The sequence below is a fragment of the Octodon degus genome, unplaced genomic scaffold (genome assembly GCF_000260255.1).
Source record: "Octodon degus isolate 3935 unplaced genomic scaffold, OctDeg1.0 scaffold00023, whole genome shotgun sequence".
Lineage (NCBI taxonomy): Eukaryota > Metazoa > Chordata > Mammalia > Rodentia > Octodontidae > Octodon > Octodon degus.
The window spans coordinates 7597339-7623425 of record NW_004524599.1 but is presented as its reverse complement, the minus strand read 5'-3'; the positions used below and the strand labels follow the sequence as shown (position 1 = coordinate 7623425).

At 46.1% G+C, this 26087-nt stretch overlaps 1 protein-coding gene across 2 annotated transcripts in view; it reads right to left on the bottom strand.

Annotated features, from left to right (window-relative positions):
- Window positions 1–17: 17 nt before the first annotated feature.
- Window positions 18–26087, bottom strand: part of Nedd9 (neural precursor cell expressed, developmentally down-regulated 9) — a 190314-nt gene continuing 164244 nt past the window's right edge. For both annotated transcript variants that reach the window (XM_023712077.1, XM_012514072.2), the window contains 5 exons: window positions 7646–7747; window positions 7071–7172; window positions 5100–6326; window positions 3489–3578; window positions 18–1198 (listed from right to left, as the gene is read on the bottom strand). In XM_023712077.1, coding sequence (XP_023567845.1) covers window positions 689–1198; window positions 3489–3578; window positions 5100–6326; window positions 7071–7172; window positions 7646–7747 — 2031 coding nt within the window. In that variant the 3' untranslated portion in view covers window positions 18–688. The remainder of the gene's footprint in view (window positions 1199–3488; window positions 3579–5099; window positions 6327–7070; window positions 7173–7645; window positions 7748–26087) is intronic.

Genomic DNA, 26087 nt, shown 5'->3' with positions numbered 1-26087 from the left:
CATAGTGAGATCTTCTTTCAAAAAGACAAAACCAAAAACGAAACAACAAAAACCCCATATATTTTCTGAAACTCACTTTTCAAGAGATCTTTTCAACCAGAAGCAGGTGATTTGCCATAATATGTTCCAGCAATCAATTTTGAAAGATGTTTAAAACAAGAATAAAGCATGCAATGCTTTACTGTGTGGGAGGTAAATGCTTGTAAATATACTGTATTTCTCAGATTTGTATGTGCCGGGTGCAGTCTCCACTACTACAGGTAGAGCAATATCACAACCAGTTGAAACATTTTCTAAACAATAGCAATATTTAAAAACCTCCAAAATGCAGCATTTGGAGGTGCTTTCTAAGGTGCTTCATAATTCATGTTTTTTAAATGGAATGTATCAGGCAAACTTCTACAAAGAGAAAACCCCATGAATACAGAGTGATCCACATACACTGACATGTTTCTGTACAGCTGTCTTAGATACTTGTATGTATACATAAGGACTACACAGGGAAAAAGAAAAAGATTTCCCTCTCCAGCTCCCTGAATTTCTGAAAGTTGTCTAACTCATAAAATGTTAAAATATTTCATTTTCATATAAAATATCTACAAAAATAGATAACATTTACAAAAACCAGATAGATATTCCAGTTTTCCTTAGGTAACCATTCATGTAGTCCCCTCTCCTCCTCTTCTCCTCAGAACGTTGCCATCTCTAACAAAGAGCGCTTGAAGAGCTGAGCGTTCCTAGACAGGTCTGTCACCTGGTGGACCATCTCCTGCAGAGCAGTGGTGCTGGGGTAGTGGAGGGCGGCCATCTTGGTCGCCATAACTATTGTCTTGAGCTGCTCACAGAGCTGGTTGCTGGAGTTCATGACTTTGTTGCGGATATCCTGTGCAGTCACCTGCCTTGTCAGCGTGTCTCCAATGAACACTAGTTTGTGTGCACTGAGGATGACAAACTTGCTGTGGGCCACAAAGATCCGAGGAGGTTGGGCTGAGCTGACACAGCTGAAGAGGGCGTCAATGGCATTGAGGAGGGATATAAAGTGGGTCTCACACTGGTCATAGTAGAAGCAGAGCAGCTGTCTGTCCTGGGCACCCACACTGTTGTTTGTGGTTGGGAGGTTCTGAGAGGGCTTCCATTTGGAGATGTCATTCTCCACAGGCTTTGTAATTTCTTGCTCTAATAGCTGGAACTGACTCAGCTGAAAGGAAGACAAAAGTAGATTTAATGAAGAGCAAGGCAGTGTTGGTAATGGAAAGGAACCTGGGCACAGAACTGAAAGACTCTGGCTTTAATGCCTAATTTGTGTCAGATGCTTTTAGCTGTCAGGGCCTGGTCAAGCCACCTTGCTTCCTAAGCTACACAATGCAGGTGCTGGGAAAGATGAACCCCCAGGAGTCCTCCAGTGCAGACCTCCTGTAATTAGACTGCCGGTCTCTTCTGGCTTCTGGCTGGAAGCAGCATAGGGTTTTTGTCACCTAGACCTTTCTGAAGGGTAAATGATATTTACAAAGTTCTCAGAGCATGGCTGACTTTGTGTAAATGTTGATTAAATGCTGAGTGGGGCCGAAGGAAGCCAAATGTGAGATTTTAGTCAAATAAATCACTAACAGTTTGTTTCTTCTTGGGGAGAGCCATGATTCTCCAAGGTGCTTAGATGAAGTAACAATTCTCAATGTTTTCTTATTTCTCCTACTCTAGCTGGCAAGATGGGTAGAGATGTTCCAACCTGGCACTATGGAAGTCTAATGCATAGAGACATACTCATTCTTAGGGAAAAGACTACAGCGGAGGAAATCTGAACGCTAGTTGTGTATCATAATGCTTAGCCTCTCTCCCAGCTGTTAAAAGAAAGGATCGGTACAGAGTCATGTACATTAGCTTTCTTGCTTCACTCTTCACTGTCCCCAACAGGAATATTATTTAATCTGCAATTATAATTTGTACCTATTCTACCAAGACTCAGGAGAGACTACTCTTTTGTAGGTAAGGATTATCTGTGATTTGATTTTAGGACTCAGTTAATCTCTCAGCCTGATGCAGGGTTGAGTCAGAGCAGAAATTACATCAGCCTGCTTCTCCTGAGAGAAAAGCACACAACCAGCCTGACGTTTCTATGAAATCTGCCTTCTCAGGATTTTTTTTTTTTTGTGCTGGCATAGGCTGTCTTAAGGGCAGTTCTGGTAATGCAGGTGGAGGTGGGGATCGAACCCTGGCATCCTGCGCCTGACTGCATTTGCATGAGCAGGTGCTTAAACAACTGAGTAATGGGCAGGTCTGCTGCCTTCTTCTCAGGAACCACTATGGTCTCAAGTTTCCTAAAGCCTTACTGTCCTACCTGCCCACTACCCATGCAAACACAAACAGATCCAAGGTGATAGTCTAAGGTATTTCATCAAAAGGAATTATATTTCATACAGCTTATGCTTTCATAAATACATGCATCAATGTATCCTCTCATTCAAAGGGGGGGCATATGTCCCATTTTCTAGAAGAATAAGTACAGGGAGGTTACATGACTTGCCTAAGGTGACATCACTGGCTGATCTGAGGACAAGAATTAAAAGTCCTGGTTTCCAGAGACAGCAGCCAGTTTCATGCCATTTCATTTCATTTCATTAACTTAGAAGAACTGTAGATCTTTAGTCCTTTTTTTTCCTGTATTTTTTGCCCTTGTCCTAGCAATACTCATCAGTATCTGCCCCACTTATATGCAATTCTGAACAAATATATCCTGCCCAAAGTCTTTGGCAAATGTTACATTTTGAAGACACAATTTCCTATCCTCCTGCCCCTAAAATGAACCATATACGGGCAAGACACGGGCTTTTGTTGTTGCTCAGAGAGAGAGAGAGAGAGAGAGAGAGAGAGAGAGAGAGAGAGAATCTGAGGAGCCACTGCAGGAAGTGAGGACTCTTTGGTGCAGTGCCATCATAGGAAGGGCCTTGCATGGCCCCTCACAGATTCCGTAAAGTTAACAGGAAGCTAAATGAGTCCACGGGCAAGGGAAGGTCAGAATATAGGGAAGAATGAAGTAGATATACAGAGTGAGAGGAAGGGAAGGGGGTAGGGAAAAGTAAAGGAAGCCTAAGAAGGAGAGAGAATATGTAGTCCCAGTTTTCTCCAAACTAGGCTATAGCTTCATGTTCTGTTCTTGAATTCCTTTACTATGGCATCAATAGAAAACTCATTTGATTGAGTGAGTCTGAGTGGGTCTTGTGTCTTGAGATGAAAAGCCTTAATGCAAGTAGTCCTAATATGTATTAACAGGCATAACCTGAAAAGAAATGTCATTTGGATATCATCCAGGTACATCCAGTTGGGTTGGCAAGGCCATAAACCTCTTTGTTCTTACACCCTGTTATATGCCTTGGAGCTCATTTATGCCAGTGTGCCGGCAGGATCTGAATTACAATCGTTTGAAGTTATATTTCCCTCCTAAGTTGGAAGCTTTTCCAGCACTGAAGGGTTTCTGTTCCAGCTGAGCTTACCTGGTGATGTTCCAGCTGCGTCTTGCTCTGTTTGATGATATTCTCTTTTTCCAACAGCTCCTTCTGTTGCCTCTCAAACTCCTCTTTACCCTATTATTTTTCAACAAAAAAACACATTACGTCATCTCCATGAGTCACTTATGCTAACAATTTCATTGACAACTGCATACGTACTCTTTCACTGTACCTGGTGTTCACCATTTCCCACTTGCCCAATTAGAGAAACAGTGTGAGTGCTACAGTGTTTCTCAGCTGGGTGTCTAGGGTTGCTGTGTACACCAAGGCTAAAAACTGGAGCCCCTTTCCACACAGATTCTGTGCTCTCTGCTCCACTTTAAGTATTTAGGGATAACTTGCAATGATCCCTTAATAAGTACAATTTCTCATGGTTCTTTTGTCATAGATTATATGTAAACCCACAAAGTTGCAAATACTCTTCTAGTTGTGGGCCATATGGCATTTCTAGTTTCTTCAAATAGCCTCTGTCTCTCTACTCAAGTTAGCACTTCCCAGTGTTAGGCTGTCCCAGTGGATGGCTGGTGAGGCAAATTTACCCTTCCTCAGCACCAGGCCTGGCTAAGTTGACCCTGCTTCACTCGCTCACACTCAGGGACAATGAAGTTTAATAGTTTTCGGTATATGAATGCACGGTTATCAGCCAAAAGAGAAGAATGGCAGAATAAGGTAAAATACACTTCAAATTCTAAGTAATGAATCTGGCTATAATATTCTAAACCTTCAACATGGAAAGGCAAGCTGCCAGAGTCCAGGTCAACTTGGACCTTGGTAGAAATTCCACTTGTAGAAAACAGACTGTGATTGTACAATGTCCCGGGTGCAAGTTAAGCTCTAAACCAAGTGGAGAATGCCCAGTTGTATTCTCAGTAAGACTGAGATGATACAAAGTGTCTCTCTGAATAAACACACACACACACACACACACACACACACACACACGTGCGCGCACACACACGACCTGGAGAGGACCTTAGAAATTCTCCCTGTATAAAAGTTTTCAATTATTTTTCTTAACAGTAGAAACTTTCTTTCAAATAAGCTATGATACAAAACCGTACTGTAAAAGCCAAATAGAAGTGGAGTTGGAGGTCGTCAGAGGACCTGCTATCCTACTTGGTAGTCTCTGGCATGCTTGAAGTGTGTCAGTGGGATCTAATCCAACCCAATAGATCATTCATTTTGCAAAAGAAAATTAAGGCCCAGAAGCTGGGTGTGGTGGTGCACACCTCTAATCCCAGCACTTAGGGGGCTAAGATAGGAGGGAGGATCATTGTGAGTTCTAGACCAGCCTGGGATACAAAATGAGTTCATGGCCAGATTGAACCACATAGAGAGAGACCCTGTCTCAAAAAGACCAAATAAAAAAAGAGAAAGAATTAAGGCCCAGGTAAGTGAAAACACTGGCCTACAGTTACTGCCAGAGCATGACCTTAAGCCAAGGTCACAAGGCTTTCAGTTCAGTTCCCGTAGTGTTCGGTATCACTTGCAACTTCCAAACCTCTCAGATTGACATCAGTTGTGCTTTCTCCAGCCTGACAGCCTTGAGAGCTACCTGTGTGTGAGTGTAGGAAGTCTGTGAGTCCAGTTCTTTACCTGGAGGTGGACATAATCATAATCATCCATCCAGCTCCTCTCAGAGCCATCGCTGCTGCTACAGTCGGGTGGCTGGTCCTTGCCCAGGATGGGGGGCATTGGCTTGTTGTGGGCCTGGGCCTTGCAGTCCCCAGGGCGTAGCAGCTGCATCTGGGAGCCAGCATGTGGGTACTCGGTTGAGTTCATGATGCTCTCAGGCCCATTCTTGAGTTGCAAACTGCCAGGGCCTGGTCTGAAGAGGGTTTCTGCGTTGGTGTTGATGGTGGTGGTCAGCTGTTTGGCATCATCAGGCACTGTCTTGGCCACCATCACAAACCGGTCCAGGTCATCACATTTGTTTTGGGGTTTGTTGATGGCCAGGATATTCAGGGACCAGCTGCATTCATTTAAGTCATGGCTGGTTTGGCTGAGGATCTGGTGGGAGTCTTCCACTCTCTGGAGCTCCCGCTTCATTTTGTTGTGCAGCACGAGTTCTGGGAGGCAAGAGGCATTTGCTACAGCTCCCTTGGCAAAGTGGAGGTAGTCACGCAGCAACAGCTCCACCTTCTCCACGGCTGCGCGGATCTCATTGATGTGCCTTTCCATGTACCCATAGCACCGCCAGTCTGTGGTCACCAGGGCCATGAGGCTGCAGACCCCCACCTCCAGGGCCTGCTGGAGCCGATGGAGTCGCTCGATGGCCGAGTCTGGATCCAGGAAGAGCCTTTGGTCCTGAGGCGGCGAGGCTGACAATGAGGACTCCTTTGAGGAGGTGGACGATGTGGACATGTTACTCCTGGTGCTCCCTGTGCTGGAGAAAGACAACCGGTTGATGCCATCTACCACATCCCGAGAGCCTTTAGTGTCTGGGGGGTTGTGCAGAGGGACATCGTAAACACCATCTCTTTCTTCAAGGCTGGTTTTCTCACTGGCTTCTGCTGGTGGCTCCAGAAACTGAACTCCTCGGGGTATATCATAGGCATCATTGTGAGGGCCTGGGGGGGAGGGGCGGTGCAGGGAAAGGCTCTGGTGCCTCCGCGCCACAGGCTCAGCAGCCCCTGGCCCGTCATAACTGAGCTTCGGGTGTGGGTCCTTGGCCCCTGGCTTGGTGCTGGTGGGGGGGATGTCATAAACCCCCTCGGGTCTGGTGTCCACCCTTCCAGCTTGTTTCATTGGAGAGGGGAAATCATATTCCTTTTCCCTCAGCCCTGCTTCATCTCGGTAGACAGAAGGTGGGATGGCATAGATCTGAAAAGTAAGCAAAAAGCAAAGCTCTTATTTGTTCAGGTGGCCCTTGGGTGTGTGGACACTGAACAACCCACGTGAATGCAGCTCTTCTCACTCTTCCCTCTGAAAGGAGGCAGTCCTGGGGTGCCATGGGCCTCCCCTCCCATGCAGGGCAGGGCATCCTTAGTATGATAGCTCTGTGCTGACATGTGTGTGGAGTCCTCCTGGCTGAGCTGCTTGCCCTTGGGACCCTCCCCACCTCCTGGGTATCCTTCCTGAGAAGCAGAGGATGCATTAATGCATTGGGCTGAGGCTCAGGACCCCTGAGGTCTCTTCCCAACCTCCTTGGTCATCACACCAACTGTGCGAAGCCATGTAGGTCACCTGAGTGTTCTGAGACACGGTCCTTGTATCTATAAAAAAAGATACCTTTCCTCCCAGTGGGGGTGCACTGCAAAAAGAGGCAGCAAAGGAGCTGAACTAACTCTTACATGTAGGCTAAGTCTAAAGCCCTGCATAAATACACGAAGTATTAGAACTTGCCGAACTGAGCTAATTGTCTTCTCATCTAATCGGCTGTCCTTATTGATGTTCCTGTTTTTAAGAGGAGACTCTAAACCTGGAATCCCTACAATTCTTCCCTTCCCTTATCTTTGTCCCATCACCAAGACTGGTTTTTCCACTTTTGGGTTTGCCCACCTTGTTTTATTCCAGTGGTCCCCCCAACACACACACTCTCTCCTCATGCCTCAGTAGCATTCTTACCCCTTTAGTAGGAGGGATGTCATACACCCCTTGAGGTTCTATCTCTCCCACTGGAACAGAAAACACAGCGCCTTTCATGGATGAGGGTGGGATGTCATACACCTGGGGAGAAACACTTTCATTACCCATGGTGGAAATGGTTGCATTTTTTTTTTTTAACCAGGTTAGTACAGGCTTGATCTTTGGCAGCATTCCATGCCATCAAGGAGTGATGAAATAAAAAACAAAAACAAAAACAAACTTTGTGTTCTTTGAATGATATTGAATATGAAAGTGACCTTAAGAAGAACATCTGCTCTGTTTGTTCTTTAAATTGTAATTTAAGTTTGTACTTCCAGGAATAAAATGATAAACTGCTAAAGCAACCAAATCTTGCTCAGCTAAACCATTAGGATTTCCTGATAAGGAAAATTCAAGAAACATAATTTTAAAAAATTGGCTAAAATGGCCTCTGGATGGATGAGCTCAGCAAAGCCTCATCTGAAACATACACAACTTGTGAACTTCCTTTCCTCTCTAGTTCAAGGAATGCTGCTCCAAGAGCCCCTGCCCTGGAGACCACACCCTGTACCTACCCCTTGAGTGGTATGGGAAGGAGGGATGTCGTAGACGTCCTTTTGGTATCTGGATGGGTACTCGTATACATAGCCGTGGTCGGTCCTCACCGGGGTGATCACCTGTGGGAGGAAACAGGTGTAAATCCTGGGGCCCAAACCTCAGTGACTCTCCCGGCCTCCCACCTGGGCATCTATCTATCTCTCTCCCTGGAGGAGAGGGAGAGCGTGCAAGGGGAAGAAACAAGGAAATAGAAAGACGACGAGGATGACAAGACGACGCCAAGGTAAACTTTTAAGCTCTTGTTAGAGTCCAGTAGAAGCAAGTCTTTGAGATAGCCCTGCTGCTCTCATGGCCACAAACATCACCTCAGAGTTCATCAGCTTGGGGCTTGGTTCCCAGAGCCGGGCTTTGTGTTTAAATTCTGTTTGTACTCTGTGTTGAAATTAGGCAAACCCTAGATGATTCCCCCAGAGAGGCTGAAGGCAAAGCATGCTGAATTTCTTTTTAAAAAGACTTGAAACTTTGCAAAGCAAATAAGCCAACAGTTTGGCCACTTAAAATTCCAGTCATAGCTTCTCTAGTAGGCCTCTTCATCTGACATTATGATGATGATTATAATTAAAATTCCATAGGTCACAAGAGTACTTCTACAAAGCCAGCACTCACCAGAGCTGCCCTTCGAAGCTTCAGGGAGCTTTCCACTGAAGTTACAAATGAAATACAGTTAGTTGCTCCCCAGGATCCATATGGATGGGCTGCGGGACCCTCTTCAGGTGCCAAACCCCATAGATGCTCAGGGCCCATGTAGCCGATGGGGCAGCACTTGCATAGAGCCAACATGCACCTCACAGCATACTTCAGCATCTCTCGATTGCTTGTACTATCTAATCTGATATAGATGCTGTGTCTGTAGTTGGTACAGCCTATTGTTTACTGAATAATGAGAAGAAAAAGCCCACCCATGTTCAGTACAGAGGCAAATGCTTTTCTGCATATTATGATGTGTGTTTGGTAGATCCTGAGATATGGAGCTGACTGCACCGACTCAAGGAGCTGCAGGAGCACAGTGCCAGGCTCCTGACCTCTGCCCTCCTATCATTTTCCAATTTGTACTGGGGAAGCAAACATCCTCTACAGTTCCTGCATCCTCAGATGTCGGAAATCAAATGCATGTACTGTGGGTCTGGCATCTGAGTTGATGCCAATGAAGTGAATCTCACCCTTCAGACTCCTATATTCGTGTCTACATACAGCACTGGTTTCCCAAGCATGGGTACAGACATTATTCTAAGTGAATTTATTTTGAAATGTATCTAATCCTCCCAGGGCTTCTGAGGTGGCAGCATTCTGTTCTTGCCTTCCTCCCACCCACAGTCACCAACAGCGTCCACTTTATGAACTGCCCCCGGCATCTCTGAGAACAGGCGCTGCAAATTAAGAAGCACCGGTTGTTGCCTAAGAAACCCTCATCTTTTATCCATTCTCTAATGTGAAAACCCTGGCGTCAGGCTGCCTACAAAGCTATGTGAAAAATGCTCTGCGTCCGTTTTGTGCCGAAATGGGTGGAATACAGCCAAAGGCATCAATGCCCTTCTCCCCAGGAGGCTCTAAGATGCTGTTTAAAACCCCTGGTGCTCCCAGCTGATTCTTTCTTGCAGCGAAGGTAAAAGAGATTAATATGCACTCAGCATCTCCATCAAGCCTCCCAGCTTTAGGGCTTGCTGGCGTGGAGTGGCCACTGTAAACCAGGATGACCTCTGCTACAGCAAAATAGCAAAACACACCGTGTTCCTCATGCCCTTGTCTAAGTTTTTCTTTTTTCTCTTTTTTTGTACTCACTATTGTCCAGAAGAGAAATGAAGAGCTTCTCTTAGTCTATCTTATCAGCTCTTCTATTTATAACTTTCTATTTCAGCTTCATAATAGGACCTGCTCACAACGCAGCTTTTGTTCAGCCTAAACGTTTCTAAGAATGGAGTTCTTCCAGGGTTGGCAGCTTCAACATAAAACTAATGGAGGGCCATACTGCAGTGCTGAAGGCCAGCCTAACCGAGTGCCCTTCATTTAAAAAGAGGAGAGAGCAGGAGGTTGGGGTGGTACTGGTGTCTAAAAGTGGCACTGGCTGATATGTAAACATAGGACACGACCCTGTGAAAAGGTCAGGAGTGGACCAATCCAAGGCGGGGTACCGTCGCTGGCATGGCACCCTCGTGCTTCGTGGTGTGCCTCACTTCCTGACGATGTCACAGAAGCCCAACTCGCTTTCTCTTTCTCATTTAGAGGCTGCCTGTGGTCATCTGGTTTTTAAAAACTTCGCATTCCAAACCATTCATTTGCCTTGTTTATACATTCAGAGAAACAGATGGCGAAAACTGCAGGGAGAAAAAGCCAACGAAGTCCAACCTCCCTGACTCCAGTATTCCGGATGGCGCAGTCTAACTCTCACTGGTCTGCAAATGGCCTTTCGGCAGGACCAGCGTTTTCCATCTGGTTGGACTCATCCAGGGCTCTGAGTGCTCCTTGCGGTGATGTCTGGAAGATCCGGAAGCCAGAGCTGGGCACAGCCTCTGCCTCGACCTCTTGTTTGGGTGGTCTGCGTGCCAACTGAGTGTTCTCTCCGTAGAGGAAAGTGCTGACCGAGCTGCACCTTCCAGCGTCTCCAGTTCTGTGGTTCCTTACAGCCTGGTCTTCCTGCTCCACCGAGGACACAGAAACCTCTCTGTTTTCTCCTCACTCCACAGAACCTTGGCCTCCAAGCACACCACCGGCTGGCAGCAGGCTCCTGGGCATTTGTATGGGAGGGCTCTGGGGGAATCCCTACACAAAGGGCATTTTTGAAGTAACTTTCTCAATGAAGTCAAGTCAGGTTTTTCCTTTCCTTTTTCTTCTCCCTTTGTTTTTATTTTCTGCATTCCTTTCATTCTGTGGATGTATTTATAGTTACGAGGGCTTAGCCTTAGGGATTACCAAACTGACCTCTTAATTCATTAGTGTTTCCTGGATGAGGGCTAAGCTGTGGGATCCTGGGGCTCTGTGGCCACATGCTACTGCGACTCTGCACTTGCAGATGGGGCTTTTTGGGCCCCATCCAATGAGGACTCCAGCCTTTCTCAGAACTTAGTGCAGCAGTCTTGTCAACAAGCAGGCAAGGCCCAGGCCACAGACACGGGGAGGAGGAGCCACCAGGCAGCGAAGACGGGCACACATGCTATGTGTCGAGGCACGCATCTGTAATCCCAGCATTCCAGAGGCCGAGGTAGGAGGATTGCTGGGAACTGGAGCCTGGTCTACATGGTAAGTTCCAGGCTAGCCTGAATAGAGACATCCTGTTTTTAATTTCTTATTTTTTTTAATGTATGTAGTACAGGGTCTTACTACACAGCTTAGACTCGTGGTGATCCTTCTGTTTTCAGTCTCTCCAGCACTGGAATTACAGGCATGTGCCACTATGCCTGGTCTCAGTGGCCGGCTCAGTGTGCCCAGGAGTGGGGCCAGTATGGCTTGTGATGTTGGGATTGAACCCCAGTCCCTGCGCTTACTGAAACAGGCATTTAGTCTGCTGAGCTATCCACTGGCCCAAGATCCTGTCTTTAAAACAATAACAATAACAACAACAACAACAAAAGAACAAAAGAAAAAACAATGAAAAGTGGAGACTCTAAAGTACTTTTGTTTGTTTTGCTTTCCTGTTTTAATTAAGTAATTAGTTAACTAATGGGGGTTCTGTGTGATATTTTCATACATGTACAATGCTAGCATTTAGGAAAGGCCAAGTCTATTGAATAAACCTCTAAGAGTGGCTGGATAAGATCAAAAGCCCAAAGGCTGGGGTTACATTACTTGTCTAATCTGTTTATATAAAAAGAAGACAACAGCCTCAGCTCGCCCCATGTCACAGTTCAATGATGTTGAACTCTGCACATTTGCAGCCTCCGGTCTTGGCTCCAGGAGCTGTCTGCAGAGAGGTCTCAGATGCAGGCAGACCCCTGTGCCTGCAGGTTCCGAGCTCATTTATGCCCAGGCTCAGGGGCAAATCCAGGGGCAAAGCCATGCCACTACCCAACCGATGTGGATTCTGTTCCTTGCCCTTCACCATTCCTCAGACAAGACAGCAGGGCTGGGGTGATAGCTCAGTAGAATAAGCTCTTGCCTGGTAAGTGCAGGGTCCTGAGTTCAGCCCCCAGTTCCCCCCCCAAAAAAGAATAATAAGATAGCAGAGCAACTGTGTACACAGTGCTTATAGTGCAAGCAGGATTGTAAGTCATCTAGAGATGATTTAAAATTTACCAGAGGATGTGTGTAGGTTTATGCAAATGCTACACAATTTTGATTAAGGGACTTGAGCATGCAAGGATATTGGGACTATTAGGATTCTGGGAACAAATCTTCAGAGGGATGATTTTACTTTTGTCTCAGAATTATGAAAGCCAGGCGTACTATAACTTAAGGGTCTAAAGAAGAACATTTCTATGCGGATAGTGGCAGGCAAGGGGCAGTGTAGATTGAGAAGCAACAGTATAGAATAAGTGGGCTTGAACAGAGGCTTCAGGGTTCTTCGCTGATGTTTCTCCCTTTGCCAGGGCCGAGACCTGCAGCGGTGCACGGACCTGCACCCAGATGTTTGCAAGACCAAGCAAGCGGAGGGTGGTGGAGACACAGCTGCTGCTGTATCCAGAGATAGCGCACATCTACTAAAGAGGCGGCCCTGCCTCAAGCCCAGCCAACTCCTGCTCTGGCAAAGTGCTCTCTCTGTTGTCAGATCTTCCACATTTTCAGGAGAAGCCACTAATCTGGATTTTCATGTGACATCTCCTGGTTTTCAAAATTGGCCTGAATTTTTAAAACAGTATTTTGATCAGACTAAACACATCCCTGGGCCCGAGGCTGCCAGGCTGCTCTCGAGAAGCTGTGAGAAAGGAGCCCCAAAATACAGGGTTTGTATTACTCCTTTTATCCAAAATACCATCCCGTAGGTTTCTGGCATGTGGCCAGAAACCTATGTATTTTGGGGCTCCCTTCTCAGAGCTTCTCCCTCTCATCACTCCCTCAGGAAGCCACCCACACACCTCAGATGTTACTGTTCAACTGCAGTCTCACTGTGTCCGAGTGTCTCATCTTTCCTTTCAGCAAGGCAGAGTCAGACCACTTCTTATTTGTGAAGACAGAAAGAGTAGGGTGCACCACTGCATCTTTGGTGAGCAGATTTAGATAAATGTATCCACGGAAACCCTCACAAAGTGAAGGAAAACTCAAGACTTCCTGTTCTGGTTTGTTTGGATGTCTCCCCGCCCCCTCCAAAGCCTCCTGTGGACCGTGGTGGTCAGGCGCAGGGTTTTCAGAAGAGGCTGAATCTAAAGTTTGTGATTGGTTCATTGTCTAGTGCTGGAATTGGGAGTGTGAATACTACCCCAGGCCTAGGGCAGGTAGGCTGCATGCAATATAAGGAGGAAAATGAGACTTGTTCCTTCTTTTGCTTTTACTCCTTTTGCTGTCTTCAACCACCATGAACTGTTGCCCTCTGCCAGGATACCCTGCCTTGGAGCCAACTGATTAATGACTAAAATCTCCCCAAATGGTGAGCTAAATAAACCTTCCATCCTTTAAGCTTGGGTATCAGATTTTTTTTTTTCTTCCCAGCAATGAGAGAAAAGTAATGAAGACACCTCCCTTTCTTTCTTTTTGTCTCCCTAGTACTGAACATTGAACTTAGGACCTGTCCAGAGCTACCTCCCAGCCTGTTGAGTTTTTATTTTGAGACATGGTCTGCTAAGTCATTATAGTGCCTGGGCTGGACTTGAACTTGAGCAATGTGGCTGCTTCCCTTTCCCAGAGTGCTGGGACTGAATGCTAGGGGAAGTTAAGAAAGCAGAAGCCACAGAAGACTCCACTGGCAGCTGGATGAAACCCTTGGCGTCTAAGGGGGAACCTGGATGGCTCCCTCTCACCAGTCAGGCTTGCACATGGCGGGCTTGCCTGGCTTCTTCTCAGCCACATACCAGAAACCTAGGGAAGGGTATTTTGGATAAAAGGAGTAATACAAACCCTGTTTTCTACCTTGACTCCAGAAAGAAAATGCAATATAAGGGAACAGGCATCATACCTGCTTTCATTCTGAGGACATGTGACAAGCTCTGTCCCGAGCAGCTGGGTAGCAGAGGCCACAGGACCACTGGTCTTTGGCTTATTGGAGAACTGGGTCTGGAGGTAGGAGTGGCTGGTTTCCAGCAGGGCTGGATCCAGTTAGCAACTCTACCCCTTAGTACCTGTGAGTGCAAGACTGAAGTATTTATTCATTCTAAGCTTCTTTTCTCATTAGTGTAATAGAAATGATAATACTTCCTGAGCTATTTGAGTATGACATGAGCTCAAGCACATAGAATTCCTATTATGGCATCAACCTCTAAACCTTGCTACTTGACAGAGCTTCTTGTACTTGTCATCTGAGTCTTACAGATTTTTCCCTTTGAATTTTTTTCCAGAAATGATGGGCTAGGTAATTCAGAGTAATTGCCCTGGTGAAGATAGCTTTAAAAAATGAAGAGAAGATATAAAAGAGTTCTTGTTTTTGGTGGCAGATACCAAGGACTGAATCAAGGACCTTTCAACTGAACGACATCTCCAACTCGCTTTTCTAATTTGAGACAAGGACTTTGCATTTCACTAAGTTGATCAAGCTGAGCCCAAACTTGCAATGCTCCTGCCTCAGGCTTCCAGCATGATGAGATCATAGCGCCTCACTTAAATGATCTTTTGTAATAGTGTAAGAGTTATAGAATGGTAAAGAATTACTAAGTCAAAATTTGGAAGAAGGCCAGGAAGATAGCTCAGCAGTCTAATGACCTGTCTGGCAAGCACATGGACTTGGGTTCGATCCCTGGCACTGCATGCTACCTCACACCCCCTGGGCCCACTGAGCCGGCTGAAACTGGCTCAGTGTCCCCAGCATGGCATGTGGTACCAGGGATTGAACCTGAGTCTTTGCACTTGCCAGGCAGGCATTTAGACTGCTGAGCTATCTCACCAGCCCTATTTCTACAAAATTTAAAAAATAACAATGCCCAACATATAAGCAAAGATAACAAGGAAGGTTGCAGACAATCCCCAGTCAAGTCTTGCTTGCTTTCTGACAGGGTACGAACACTGGGTATTATTACTCATGGATCTCAAGACTGTTTGCTTTCACGATGTTTCATCTTGAAGCCATGGTAGAAAATGAAAATGTAATCACTTCAGATTTAATTTAGAGAGAAATGGATGTCCACAAATCCACAAAGTGTTAAAGTGAGGCCTGCGAGGCACTGGGAATTTTTTAATCAAAGCAATACCTGACAAGAAACTTGGGTCCTTGGTAACCCCCAGTAGTTTTCCTTGGCTTGTTATTTTATGTTGGCCACAATGGCGTTGCCACCGGCAAAGCAACACACGCCATTTGGAAACCCCAGGGGAAATGCGCTTTTATGAGACTGACGGATGGGGCCATTTATCTAAGAGAAAGACAGTGAGACCCCAGATTAAGGACACAGTAGTGAAATTCTCACCAGATGAAGCCTTCTCAGTGGCGGCCACAAGCTGCATGTGTAGGAGGATCTCTCCAAGAAGCAGGTCATGCACACATTACTTTGGAAGGTGTGGAAGCCAAGCACTTTATCTCAAAACAATTTCTGCTCACATGATGTCACTTATACTAAGGTCTCAGCAAGTCCCCTAGGGGTGCCTCCTTCCCAGGGCAGCCACTTTACCTCCCTAGTACAGAGCTGAGGCAGGAGATCAAGGCCTGGCTGACTTAGGCAAATGGGCATGACCTATTAATCATAGAGATCCAGGACATGCACCCAATCCCTGCTCCTGGAACCAATCTGAGAAGGCAATCTTTAATTCTGCTGGCATAAAATAAAGGAGGCTTTTGATAGAATAGGTTAGATCTGATGTGAGAGTGGGGGATACAAAAGACAGCTTCTGTTAACTGCATGGGCACTGAGCTCTTTCAGTGGCCAGCTCTGTACTCTACAGAATATACTACTTCTCCTATGTTTAATTAATGCAAAATCTCACTACCTTTTGATGTTCCTTGCCCATTTTTTTTTCAGGATGACAAGATCACTGGGAATAGCTGTGCACCCCAGGCCCTGGTAACAGACCTGGCTGGGTTCTAGGGCTGAGATGGGGCAGCAGCCACACAGCCCATGAGGTTAGGAGCCTTCGGCTTCTCGGTGTATGTGGACAGCTCAGTGGAGCACTGAGGGCAGCGGGAAGGGGCGGCCTTCTGCTGGTCTCACAGGGAAAGGCTCCAGCCTCAGGAATCAAGTCAGCATGCTTTGCTGTGCATCTTTCTGACACGAGAGTGCATCTACTTATCCCAGCCTCTCTTCTCCTCCAAACTCTTTGGCCTGGCCTCCTTCCCTCCTTGCACATGCTGCCAACAGCAATAAGGAAGGACAAAGCAGCAGCAGCTAAAAAGGTGGTCTTCTGTCATCTCAATGCTGGGAGGGCTCAATACTAGAGGTCACTAGAGGCTCGGAAGCAGGACTGGGAGAGGTACACGGGATGCTGAAGGGGAACTGGGGAGCCACTGGATGGGAAGAATAATTTCTAATGTTCTATCTAGCACAGTGGGCTAACTATGGTTGATGATAACTGACTTGTATATTTCAGAATGGCTAGTAGAGAGGATTTCAAATGTTCTGAACATGAAGAAACGATAACTGTTCAAGTCAATGGATGGATGTGCCAATTGCCTTCATATGATAAATATGTATCCTATATATGTATTGAAATACCACACTGAACCCCATAAACATATACAATTATTACATGTTACTTAAAATACATATGTTTAAAAAGAAGGACAGAAAATTCCTATTCTTAAAAAGAAGAGCTGGATAGAATGCACGCAGGTACGGAAAGAATGCAAGCATCGATCACGTCCTAATACTGTATTTCTACTTGTAGTTCTATCCATTCATCTAGTTTTGTGGTTATAAAAGTGACAAAAATTACAAACTTAATAACTTTAACAAAAACTTTTAAAATAATAAGGAATCCTCAGAAGAGTTTCCCCCCAAAGATCCATGACACACAAAAATCACAACAGCTACAACCCTAACTTTTTAACTGTTCTAGTTTATCGCTAATCTCTGTGATGCATGATTCTATATCCACGTCTCCACTCCCCAAAGCCACATCAGGAGTGGCCCACATGCTGTGGTCCTTTGCCCCCAACAGCTAGATCCTGCCTTGGGGATGGAGCAGAGCACACTCATGACTCTGACAGAGTAGGAATATATGTCAGCAGCTTCTGGTGACCTGCCTTAGGACCTAGCAGGACACCAGGCAATCCAGGGCATGCTCAGGGAAGATCCTGGGTACTCAAGGAGAAGTGAGAAAGCACCTCTGTGGCATGCTCGCTGTAGCTCACATTTGTAAGCTCGTCACTAAGAGGTCTGGAGGTTGTCTGAACTCACAAGTGCTCTTCGTCATTGGCAGTCATCTGTTTGCTTTTTCTTGGCATATGTAGAAAATAAAATGAGACTGCTGCTAGCCGATCCTCTGCTCTCCCACCCCTAGCTCTCTGATTCCTTTGCACTACCTCTCTGGGTTTTATGCATTGAGAGGAATATTTAGATTTCCCAAAGTGCTTATTAGAAAAAACCTATTTCACTTGAATTCCCTTACAAAGCATTAACAGAATCACCGCAGCATTTACAACAACCTCTTTGTCTTTGATGAACTATTTGACCCTTTCCCTTTAAAGAAAACTCTAGGAAAAGAAACGTCAGGGTTACTGCCCACCCATCAGGACTTGAGGCCAGGTCTCAGAAGCTGCAAAGTGACAGACAGCGGTTTGCCTGTTAAAAATCCAAGATTACTATTTGCTTTTCTATGACCAGAGGTAAAGCCACACATTGCCTACCCGGGATTTATTAATTCTCTATAAATTCTTTCTGCCCAGCTTGGGTGTAGCAGTGAGCTCATTTATTTACTTGCATAGCAACAATATAATGAAAACTAACTCCGGCCTTAAAAATACACCATCCCGAGCCATCTCCAGGCTTAACTCTTTCCGGCACTTCTCCCTGCTTAAGAAGACTCTAACCCCTCTAGTTTTGGAAGGTGGTTTACTTTCTTCTAGAGACATTTTAATCTCTGATTTTATGCTAGCATTAAGCCTCTCACATGTAAATCACAGCCAGCCCCTTTCCTCAGATGAAGAAAGTCACAAGTGAACGCTGGGAAGGGGGCGAGGCTTTGGGGTCACTTCCCTTTGACACAGCATTGTGTGGGCAACCACTCAATGCAAACAGTGCCCCATTGTCGAGCCCCTGCAGCAATCCTCGCTGCTTTCAGGAAGCTCTTTGTAGAGCGAGTGCTAAAGCAATATTTAGTTATGGAGTGACCAAGCCCCAACGAGCAGTAAGACCACTGAGCACGGAAGAAGGTGACGGGAAGCAACATCTAGGTCCCCCAAGTGGTTGAAGCCTTTCTCAGGAAGCCCTGACGGTTGGGTACAGAAGAGCCATTTTTTATACCTGGGGAACTGCAATGCTCCTTCCAGTGAAACTTGTAAGTGTGCAAGCATCTGTGCCTTTCTGATGTCCAAGTAAATTCAGTGTGCACTAAATCTAGATTTTTGAAATGGATTTGAAGAAGATGCCCTAGGGGTCTACTACAGCACTGTGGGAAAGAGGTAGGAGTGAGAATTTGGAACTTGAGAGCGGAGCAGGGAAGACTCCTTCATGAGGTGCGCTCACCAAGTCTTCCGGGTGCAGGACCAAATTAGGAAAGGATCAGATTAGGATGTGTGGATCATAAACTTTTAGCAAAGCCCATTAGAGAGAATCCAGCTTCCCCTGGCATTTCACAGTTGAGAGACCTGAAGTGTGAGGAGGTTAGGAAGCACGGGAGGGGGTGTCCCCAGCCTGTTAATGAGAGACGTGAGTGGGGTTTCCAGTGTAGCTGGCCGGGCTGCTGAGGGTCCTCTCCTCAGGGCCTGCGGGCTGCACCGGCAACACACACCAGACATTTACTAGAAGAAACTCACTACTACTTAAATGTCACAAACAAACACTTTAGAAGAAAAGTTACTTCCTTATGTGAGAAATAGAGCTTAAAAACTGGGGGGGTCTTTGTTTTGGGGGACACCCCCCCCCCAGCCAACCCATTCTGGGGAACTTAACTACATCTGATGAAATGACGTCATCCAGTTGGTGCAATCTGAAGCCATTTGAAAAGATGGTATTTCCACACAGCAGAGAAAACTAACATAGCCATGTTCTCAGGCATGCCTTGCTCTCTACCCACCCGCAAAGGATCTGCTCAGGACTTCTGGGTCAGCCTGGCTGAAGCTGACTCTCACAGGTGCGTAGCCTGAGCTCCTGTATTTCTTAGCTCAGACTCCCTCATCACTTCAGCCAATCCCTGCATCTCAGGTGGGTGCCTTGTGCAGTGACTAATTCTTCTGGCCCACAGGATGCTTTTGAAGAGGGCAGGATTATGGGGAGCAGGGGTTGCTCATGTCTAAACAAGCCCTCTTATTTTGGGGCTTGGAAGCATCAGCCATGAGCTGGGATGTAGAAATCACTAGTGTTGGAGTTCAGCAGGCATGGGCTCCAGCTGATGTGGCTCTTGCTAGAGTCAGCAGCATACGCTTCCTCTGCAAGGGGATGGCTAGAAGGCATAGCTCAGTAGGGTCAGATGAACTCAGGGACATAACATCCCTCACCCAGAGCAAGGGCTCAGACATTTTAAGGTCACCCCTCACTCAAGATCTACAATACATTGCAGAATGAGGTGGAAGAAGTGAATCATTTAACACCACTAAAGGTCACATAGCCAATTGCCAGCAAAACTGTGAACAAAAACGATTCCAATCAATGGCTTTTTTAATCATGCCATACTTTAACAAAACCAAGTATTAAGCAGGTATAGTGGCAGGAGGATCACATGTTCAAGGCCAGCTTGGGCAGCCTGGCGAGTCTTTATGCTAAATAAAAGATAAAAGGGGCTGTGAATGTGGCGCAAGGTAAAGTGTCCCTGAGTTAGATCCCCAGCACTGAGGGAGGAAGGAAGGAAGGAAGGAAGGAAGGAAGGAAGGAAGGAAGGAAGGAAGGCAAGCAGCCAAATATGAAAATTATTCATATAAATCAAATGTACTCATAGCATTGCTAAGGGCTTCCTTGTATCACAGAGAGGTACAGTGTGGGGGTCCTTTAAAGAATGGACACCTTTTCCTCTTCAAGTGTTACTGGCATCAAATCTGACTTTTAACACAGACCCACTGTCCTGTGTGTCACACCCGTACCTCTTACACAGGCATACGTGCCTCTCCAGACACTGTCTTGACAGCTAGGTTTAGACTCAACTGTTTGTTTTTGTATTTTGAGACAGGGTCTGTCTATGTAGCCCAGGCCAGTCTAGAACTTGTAGTGGTCCTCCTGCCTCAGCCTCTGGAGTACTAGGACTACAGGCTTGTACCACCTGCCTGACTCAGAGTTCAACTCTTGGAGCCTCATGCTTCTGATGATCTGACATTCTTTGATTCTTGCATTTTGAACAATGTACTCAGACAAGTCTGCTTTTAGAGACGTGCTCAACCAGTATTCTATCTCAGTGCTACCATTCAACACAGTAAGCAAACTTATGCTTTTCTCTCCCTAACAAATAGAGCACTGCACACGCAGCTGTGCTTCACGCTGGCCGGGCCATCCTCCCTACTCCCTCTGATAAGCACAGGCCCTTAGTATGAAGTCACTGAGGAAAGAAGATTAACGTCTGTGTGTGTTGGTGTAGGCTCCTGAGAAGCTAATAATGCACTCTAAGAAACGTGCATTATCTGTGAGCTTTGTAACAACGTGCAACGGAGTCTGGAGGCTTCAGCCTTGACCAAACAAAAAGGACCTTTGTTCATCTCTGAGGAGGTGGGACTGTTTGCTCATTCCACTGGCAGGGCTGGCCCGTCTGGGGAGCGATCTTTTCATCTGCAGAGTGAGCTCATCAAGACCTGCCCTTGGGTGCCCAAGGACCTCCACTTCGGTGTAAGACGTACAATGCCTCTTGATTCTCAAGGGAGGGTTTTTTTAAATGAAATTTCAGTGTTGTGCATAAGTCCTACAAACCCCTTTCTGAGCAAAAATGAACCAATTTATTTAAATTAGGTTTATCTTTATGTAGAAATGCATGATCCTGAAATATATTTTTACTTTATTTAAATTTATATGTAGAAAAACTAGAGGTAAAAATATGTTCTGAGCACTGTGTGTGTGTGTGTGTGTGTGTGTGTGTGTGTGTATGTGTGTGTGTATACAGGCAGGGAATAAAAGAAAGTGAGATGAAGTCGGAGTTTATCTTCTCTTGGAGCTTTCATTTCCTCTAAATCCATTTTTTACTTGTGAGTAGACAAATTATGCTGCTTAACATATACAGCAGTTAGTTGGCTGGTAGCTGCAGGTTGCTGTGGGCAACCAGATTGCGCAATGCCGCAAATTCTGCTGGGGAAGTTCAGGTTCCTTAGCCAAAAGGCATGATGTCTGTGTTTGTGTACGTGTGTGGGGTGCGTCTGTGTGTAACTGGGGATGACTCGGTGTCTAAGAAGGCACAGACATTGTAACTAAGGTGTTTCTGGCTCTTCTGTCACCTTTCAGGAATGAGTCCTGGAGTCCTGGCTAGAGCTTTGACTCATTTCCTGTAACACGTGGCTGTGTCCTCTCCTGGGAGGCAGGAAGCGCCCCTTCAGGATGACATCATAGGTCTTGGTTACTCTTAATGTGCTACCTTGGGGCAGGGGCTGCGCAGCCTAGACCAGCTCTGGCTTAGAGAGGGCTGGCCACTGCATCTCGCGTGAGATAGCGCCCTCCTGAAGCCAACGCAGTGTGCCATGCATTTTAGGACCAGAGAGGAGGAAGAAACTTCTGGGTTGCAGAGAGAAAGCTCTGGCCTGGGGTCGAGCTCAGCGGTAGAGCCCTGCCTAGTGTGCTGGAGGCCTTGGATTCCATCCCCAGGGTTGAAAGAAAAACTGTCCAGAAGGAAAGTTTCACAGAGGTGACAAATGCTTCACTGGGTTTTAAAGTAGGAAAGGAGTTCAAGGTAGATTAGAGGGGGTAAAACATTCTGGGTAAACCATGGCATATGCAAAGGAAAGTCTAGCTTTTCTCTCTAGGTGACTATAAAGAGTTAACCTTGTGTCTATAGTGGGCAAAATGCACCAGAGGTGGGCCTGGGCCCAGCCCAATTTACATCGCTCAGAATTCACTTCAGGCGCACACTTACTGTACATGGTTGGGATTACCGAAAATAGGTGGTGACTTTCTCAGAGGCCTTGCTGGTAGGAAACTGCTGTGTATTCTGACGGCTGTCACAGCACGTGGGAATGATCGGTGGCTCCGAACAGTGTGATGGTGGGAGGGTGATAAGATCAAAACCACCTTTCGGTGGTTAGCTTAAAGGTTAACTTCGCTGGCTTCTCGCTTCTCCCTTGCCCATTCATGCATTATCCATGTGCCGTGCGTGCTATGTGATTAACCTGCAGCAGAAGAAGGCATAGCTCCGGCTACAGTTTAGCCCCAAACTGATCTCTAGAAGGAGGCAAGGCAACTCTAATACTACCAGTTAGAATGAAAGCCAGCAGGCCTGGCTGGGCATGGTGGCACACCACTGTCATCTCAGCACCCAGGAGGCTGAGTCAGGAGGACTGCTGTGAGTTTGAGGCCAGCCTTGGCTACACGATAAGTTCAAGGCCAGCCTGAACTGCATAGTGAAATCCTGTCTTAAAAAATAAGACAAAACAAACAAACAAACAAACAAACAAAAAACTATCAGGTCCAAAGGACATGAGAGAGAACACATAATTCTCTGAATACACTGAGTATAAGGACAACACATGCAAGTTGGTAGTTCACGGGACTTTGAAGCTGAGATATGACGTGGGTTTAAAAATTTTTTTTCAATATTTTATTTCTTTATTTATTTGGTATAGGACCTCATTGCACAGCTCAGACTCACAGTGAACCTCCTATCTCAGCCTCCCCAGTACTGGGATTATAGGCATGCAATACCAGGAATCGAACCTGGATCCTTGCCCTTGCCAGGCAGGTGCTTAGATCACTAAGCTATCTCCTCACCCCCTATGAAGTGGGTTTTAACCTTTCATTTTTGGGCATTTGGAGGCTCTACTCTGAATCAAACTCCCATCATAAGTAGAATTTTTTGCTTTTAAAACATTGATAGCTTTTTTCTTTTTTTTATAGTACAGCTTTTCAAATGATTTCTCTGTGATTCATGTAACTTAGAACTGCTTGTGAGTTCTTGGCAATTGAGGTGCATATTGAGAAAATGCTGTGAAGTGAGAAAACTCTAACTCACAAAATTGTTCTCAAAAGTAATGGAAAAGTTGTAAGCCTTAATATAACAATTAATCAAGTTGGTGGATGTTGTTTCCTAAGCTTTTGTCTAATTCCTAATTTGCAGCTTTTGCATTTCATGTTTTAGAGCCAGATTTTTTTTTTTTTTTTTTTTTTTTTTTTTTTTTAAATTCAACTCTCAAACATTCTCACAGGCCCTGGGCATTCTGCCTATAGTGCCTAATAGAGAAAATGGCCCTGCTCAGAAAACCCAGAGTGAAAAAGAGCAATGAAATTAAGTAAACGTGTCAGTGGGTATGATTCCCAGCAAACTCCGAGAGATCTTTTCCACCCTCTGCTGAATTCCTGCAGAGCAGAGTGGTGCAGGCCAGGGGAAGAGCGCAGCGTGGGCTGCAGGGCAGCATGTGCCTGTCGGCATACAGGGAGAAGCACAGCAAGGCCGAGGCAGGCACCGCAAGCCTGAGGAGGACAGCGCAGGGAGCCAGGGAGCGCGGCTTGGAAGCCTCTGCTCTGCTGGGCACGGTGGCCGGTGTTTTCTATATACTCTTCCATTTGATGCTCCCTTGAGGGGAACAAGGTGACCCCCTTTTTACAAAGCTGAGAGAGCAGCAGTAACTGGCCAAAAGATACACAGCCAGGGAGACCCAGAACCAGGAAGCAGGCAAAGCCAGGGGCCCAGACTGTCCCAGGAGCCAAGGTGGCCCCCTGCCTTGAGGAGTGGGCGCTGTGTGTGTGTGTGTGTGTGTGTGTGTGTGTGTGTGTGTGTGGTGCTGACTTTGGAAGTGACGCGTCAGTGTCAGTGTCAGTGTGACAGCGAGAACAGCAGGGTGGGTGGAGGCTGGAGTTTCCCAGAAAGCAAAGCTGAAACGACACTCAACAGAATTCACTGACTTTTCTTTTTTAACTTAAATGATTCACGGGTAGAAAAAAGCCTTAGTGAATAATGCTTCAGAGCCCAAGCCTACAACAGCATGGAGGGAACTTGAACCATGGAAAGTCCCGAAGCACAATCAGATTGGAACATTTCCAAGTGAACTTCATGGCCCTTTATAGCATTTCTCAGCATAATCCTGGGTCACCTCCCACTGACTAATGGGGGTTCTATCAGTGCAGATTCCTGAGCACCTCCAGCCCCCAACCTACTGCATGAAAATCTGAGGGAAGGGCCTCGGGATCTGTGTCAGGCTCACTCACCTTCTCTACCTCTCGAGGTGACTCGTGTTCACTAAAATTCTAAGCCTATACTGAAGTGATTCAGAACAAGGTGCCTGGCCTCCTTGTTTTCTTGTTGAATAGCTTTTGAGCACAGCAGCTTAAACCCCAGGAACATCTAGTTCCAGGTTTACCATCAGTTTACAGATGACAAATTAGAACAGCAAACGAGCAAGGCAGAGAAGAAAACTAAATGAAAGAGATCAGAAGCAAACTGCTTTAATTGCCAACCTGGTCAGACTGCTAAAAGTAAATGCAAAATAAAGCAAAGCAGAACAAAAACACCACCATGCCCAGCGCTGCATTGAGAGGCTCTCCCGGCCTTGGCTTCGGGCGTCCGTACTCTCCAACGCCTGAGCCGATGCTGTGCAAAGACCGGGGCCGTCATCTTTAAAGCACTAATTGGAATCAACATCACTGCTTGCAACTAAATCATTTATACTAGGAAAGGAAGGATGAAGGAAGGAAGGAAGGAGAAATAGAGGGAAGGAGGAGGTGAAGGATGAAGAAAGGATGGAAGGAGGAAATGATGACAGGAAGGGAAGAGGGACAAGAGGAGAAGGACAAAAAGAAACGGAAAAGGAAGAAGAAAGAAAAGAAGCAGGAAGAGGAAGAAGAAAAAGATAAAGGAGGGAGTGGGGGTAGAACCCTGTGGTCCGGGGGAGGTGGGCAGAGCTTAGGTATCCTAGTGACACATGAACAACTAAATGCTTTGGAGGGGAGTTCCGGGTCCAGTGGAGAGCTTTTGCATTTGGCAGGGAAGGAACCAGGACCAGACTCTAGCCCTCCCTCACAGCCTCAATGCCACCCAAGACCTCAGCTGTCCTAAACTCCTGCCCCAGGCTTCCCTGTGCTTTTACTCATAGTCTGTTCTGGAAGTTGGGTGGCACTGGCACTGGCCTGCCTTTTGTTACATAAAAGCATGTCTCTCTGAGCGGAGACTTAAGGAAACCATGCACAGAGAGTGTGAGTCCCTGAGAGTCACTCGGCAGCCCAGTCCCTGGACTTCAGGCAAGCGGACAGCAGGTCAGAGTGTCTGCCCTCGGACTCTGAACTCCTTAGCGCGGTTACAACACGAGGCAAGGAGGCTGAAGTTTCAAGACTTCTCGGACTTGGATCTGAAAAGGTTGAATCTAAAAAGGAAAACATGCCACTATGCTGCCAAAATAAACTGTGACGAAAGTTTGGGCCCACCACCTTTCAGCCAAGCATTTCCTGTTCTGGTCTCCCTGTCTGCCTGGTACCAGTGCAGCCCGTGGAGGGAGAGCTATTTTTAAGGTGAAAGCAATCAAGACTAAGAATGAGAGAAGTTACTTATTTATAGTTACACCTTGCAACTGTTCTTTTCCCTCTGGCCGTGGAGGCCAGGTTTGGCTCTCCCTCTGCATCTGAAATCCCTAGGGTAGGACGGACTTTGAAGGTCAAGGCTTTGCCCATGGACCGCTGCCCTGGAAGTACATGCTAGAGAGCTGTTCACCAGTTCCTGAAGAGCTTCTCCACATGGACATATGCAGGTTATGCGCCCTGGAGAAGTGTTTTGTTGAAATACATTTTTGTATAAAAGGTAATTAGAAAATATATTCATGGTTTTGTTATTGAAAGAAATCCAACAATAAATCTCTACCTTTTTTCTCCCAAAGTAATTCTAGTATCATGGAAGTAGATATGGCCTAATTTACTTGGGTTTGTAAATTCAGCCTTCACACTGGATTTCCTCGAGGCAAGGCACATCTATACTGTTCTGAGTGCCAGCAAGCTTTGCATGGTATCAGACTCTATCCTTCTTGTTATAACTTGGAGCTAATTTCTTGCTCTATTAAATGAGGTCTTTATTTTTTATTTTAGGGAAGGGTCTACAGGGTGTTCTGGGTCTCACTACTAAATCGGACTCTTA